Raw genomic sequence first — 3,955 nt, forward strand, 5'->3', positions numbered from 1 at the left:
TCTTACTTCCTAGCTCCAGTGACCTTGGGAGGTCAACCAAGTTCTCTATGTCCAAGGTCCCCACCATCAAGGGGAAGGATAATATCTACCTGGTTCAATGAGAAAAGGCGCAGAAGAACTCAGAACACTGTCTGGAACTTAGAAAGGGCGCAGCACGCGTCACTGTGGGTGTTTGCACACAGGAGTTGGATTACGCAGCTGGAATCTCTTCTTGAGGTTTTGAACCAGTTCTTACTGACTTGAAATGTAACTTCTTTTGCTCATTCTCCTTCGCTTTTTTAATCAATCCTGGCAAAATACTTACTAAGCTGCCTGCCCTTTTCATGGTAGTGCCAACTGTATCCTGGTGCTTTCGGGCACATCTTTATTTATCTGGTCTCACTTCATTTATTAGAAAGTGAAGCACAGATTTCCCCTCTCTGCACCAACCCCACAGATTTAGTTGTATCATCTGAAGGAAGAGGAAGCATGAGTTATTTTTGTATTCTTAGGTCCTGACCTGAAATGAACTTTTACTTTAAAAAACAACAAAAACAAAAAAAGACCTCATATGTAAAACTTTTATGATACAAATATGCAACGGCCCTACCTGAACACCACTGTTTCCAAAACCAGGGCTTGCAGCGAGCCACCATAATGTCCGCCTTGGAAACAAAACTAAGTAAAACCCAGGACCACGAAGTCCCTCGGTGCCCCCGGAGGACACAGAAATAAATGCCAGACACGAAGTCATATGAACAGGTGAACTTTTTCCTTTTTCTTCCTTCCTTCTCTCTGGCAAAGATTCTTTTATAAGTAAACAGCAGACAGTCCTACCATAAGAAAAATACAGTAATCTTTTAACAGAATATCCTAAGACCCTCCCTCACATAAAGAGCAAAGACAGTGAAAATTCCCACACACAACGACGAACACTGTTCTGTGTGAACAGTCGCCAGCACCTCTTTTTAGCTTCGCCACCCATATATTCCTTACTTTCCCCCATTATCCCTTTAGTGCCACATCTTCGGCACGGATCAACAATGAAAGGCCAAGGTTATGTTTTTATATATTTTTTTATTGATTTCAGAGAAGAAAGGAGAGGGAGAGAGAGATAGGAACATCAATGAGGAGAGAGGATCATTGATTGGATGCCTCTTGCACACCCCCCACTGGGGACCCTGAGCCAAACCAGCCAGGGGCCAAGGTTATTTTTTAAGTGACAACACTGCTTAGAATGACTCCAAATGTCAGCCACGAATGACCTATCCCTCTGCAGCTAAACGCAGGGACCCAGACTAACAGCTCACAATGAATAGCACACAGGCAGGACATGTAACAAGGTAACATTCTCTTCCCATCCTGGAAATAGCAGTTGCAATTTATCTTTTTTTTTTTTAATCATTTTTTCAAATGGTTCTTTTAAGAAGTCTAATAATTCCAGTCACTTACCTGTCAGCAACTTCTACATCAAAACAGAATCTTCTGTCTATGGAGTCTGTGTGCCTCTTGGTACATTCTCTCAAAAAGAACACCTCTCCATCCCCCTGCAAAGAATCGTTTTAAACACTCTCAAAAACCACAGTATAAACATATGCACACGGAGGCACCCTGTATGGGAGCGGGGAGAGAGAGAAAGATTTTAAGTCTCTTTATCCTACATATTATCTTCCAAACTAGTTTCCATTTAGAACCTTAACCATTTTTGTCCTTCTCCTTTCCTTGGGGGTTTCTAGACCCTCTTTGGTGACAACAACATTAAGTAAGACCTCAGGAGGGCACATTTTAAGAGCTACTTGAACAAAACATTTTCCGCATGCTAGAATATGTATTACTGTCTTATTGCATTCTTTTAAAAAGAATAGTGTGTTTTTAATGCCTAGTACAGTATACCATATAAAATAGCCAGTATGTTACCATTTTGACCTATAAAAATTTGATTCTAGCTACGGGAACTTGGAGGTCACTTAAATTCTCTATGTCCCAGTTCCCCCATCATAAAGGGGGAAGGATAATATCTACCTGACAGAGGTGTAGTAAGATTACATGAGAAAAAGCGCAAAAAAATTCAGAACAGTCTGGAACTTACCTAGAAGTCCACGAAGGGGCCTAGATTAGCAATGCTGGTCATCTAAAACTAGAACCACTCAATCTACACAGTTTTTCTGTTTCCTAAGTGAACATCCTGAATTTATCTTTTCTTATTTTTTTTTTTATGGTACTTGTTTACCTCCCTAAACCATCCTCTCTAAAAGCATTAAAAAGAGGCAATGCAGGAACGCAAGTCCTCGGTGAAGAACTGTGAGAAGTCGGGCTACTCCTAGAACATTTCAACATTTTCTAGACTAAGGATCTCCAGATACTATTCAACATTCAAATATACAAATATTCAAAATGTCACAGTCACTATGGATACAATGTATTTTTTATTTGGTGGCTAAAACAGACATCACTCAGCAGACCAGACCTAGGACTTGAGTTAGCTCTGGAAGGAAACTCAGACTCACCTCCGGCTCCATCCTAACCCCGTCCGCCTCGGAGAGTGGCATCCTCACTTCCTCCTCCTGTCCATCCACCTGATTTTCCAGGTCTATCTCATTACCACAGAAATGTGTTTGTATTATAAGCCACCTGAACTATTCTTTCTCCTGGGTTGGCTCTGCAGTCACGTAAGCAAAAGCATGCCTGTCCACCCAGCAAACGCTTCTTTCTTAAAAGGTGTTACCAATGATGTTCAGCACTGGTGGGAAGACCTCTGTCCCCAGACCCCTGACTACTGCTCTGAGCTGCAGCTTCTACTGAAAACAAACGAAGATCACCTTTCCCACACAGCCAATGCCAGGGGCTTCCTGATCTTTTCTTGCCGGTATGAGGTTTTGTCGTTCCTTCCTATGGGAAGAGGAAACTAAGTGGGGCCTCCCTACGTCAGAACTTGGAAAGTCTAAGTGAAACATAGTGGAATTCATTACAGATCATCCCCTCTATCATGTTTCAGGGTGCAGATACACATGCACAGGTCAGATCTGCGTGTAAACACTGTGATGACAACTTGTGGTAGGTGCCAGGTTTATCTTCCAACCACAGTGACGTGAGAGGATTCTACTCTCTCTTAAAGACACAATACATCTGACCATAGACACCCATGCAGTCAAGTAAAAGACCACACACACAAAAATAATAATAATAACTTTAATCCTAAAAAATTAAATAAAATGTATTTATCATCGGTGAATATGAACGTCATTGAAGTGACACCCTCAAAGACTCCCTCCCACAGAACGCAGTGTGAAATCAAATACTTACAAGTTTCCCACCGGATCTGTGCTCAAATGGGATCATGTTGAACTTCTTGGCCGCCTTCCGATACATGCAGTAGTGTTTGACCCAGCTGGACCCGAATGGGGCAGGCCCTGACACAAGAAATAGGAAAACAGGACTTTCTATGTTTCCTCAGAAATAAGCAAATGTGCAGAGTCCCACATTACTAAAGAGGGAAAACCCAGGAAGCCGCAGGTAAGACAGCTCAAGGAAACAAATCAGCAAAAACCGCTCATCCGAATAAAAGGGGGAAACCAGGGAACTGAGACGCAGACAGCTCATCTGAGCGACATGGAAGGAGTTAAAGACACGCTTCTCCAGCAGCTTGCTGGGCTGTTACCTCAGACCTGAAAGTCTTGTAGCTGTAAGCTGTATTTATTTGGGTCTAGGTATTAAGAGTTCATGCCAGTTTCAAACATTCCATTTAATATATGCAACTATTAATATTTTTGTTAATCTTCACCTGAGCATATTTTTCCATTGATTTTTAGAGAGAGTGGAAGGAAGGGAGAAAGAGACAGAGAGAGATTAGAATTAAAGAACCAATGTGTGTTGTTATCAATAGCTAGCTCTAGTTACTTTTCATTGTATCTGTCTCTCCCTCTCCCTTCCTGTCTCTGAAATGAATGAAAACATTTTTTTTAAATGACTTCAACAC

The 3,955-nt window shown here is 41.7% G+C and overlaps 1 protein-coding gene across 1 annotated transcript in view; it reads right to left on the reverse strand.

Annotated features, from left to right (window-relative positions):
• ARHGAP10 (Rho GTPase activating protein 10) overlaps positions 1-3,955 on the reverse strand; it is a 253,405-nt gene that overhangs the window by 131,036 nt on the left and 118,414 nt on the right. Inside the window, exons 8-9 of the mRNA XM_006770153.2 lie at positions 3,283-3,389; positions 1,432-1,526 (exon numbers count right to left, since the gene is read on the reverse strand). Coding sequence (XP_006770216.1) covers positions 1,432-1,526; positions 3,283-3,389 — 202 coding nt within the window. The remainder of the gene's footprint in view (positions 1-1,431; positions 1,527-3,282; positions 3,390-3,955) is intronic.

The sequence above is a fragment of the Myotis davidii genome, unplaced genomic scaffold, assembly GCF_000327345.1.
Source record: "Myotis davidii unplaced genomic scaffold, ASM32734v1 scaffold323, whole genome shotgun sequence".
NCBI classification, from domain to species: Eukaryota; Metazoa; Chordata; class Mammalia; order Chiroptera; family Vespertilionidae; genus Myotis; species Myotis davidii.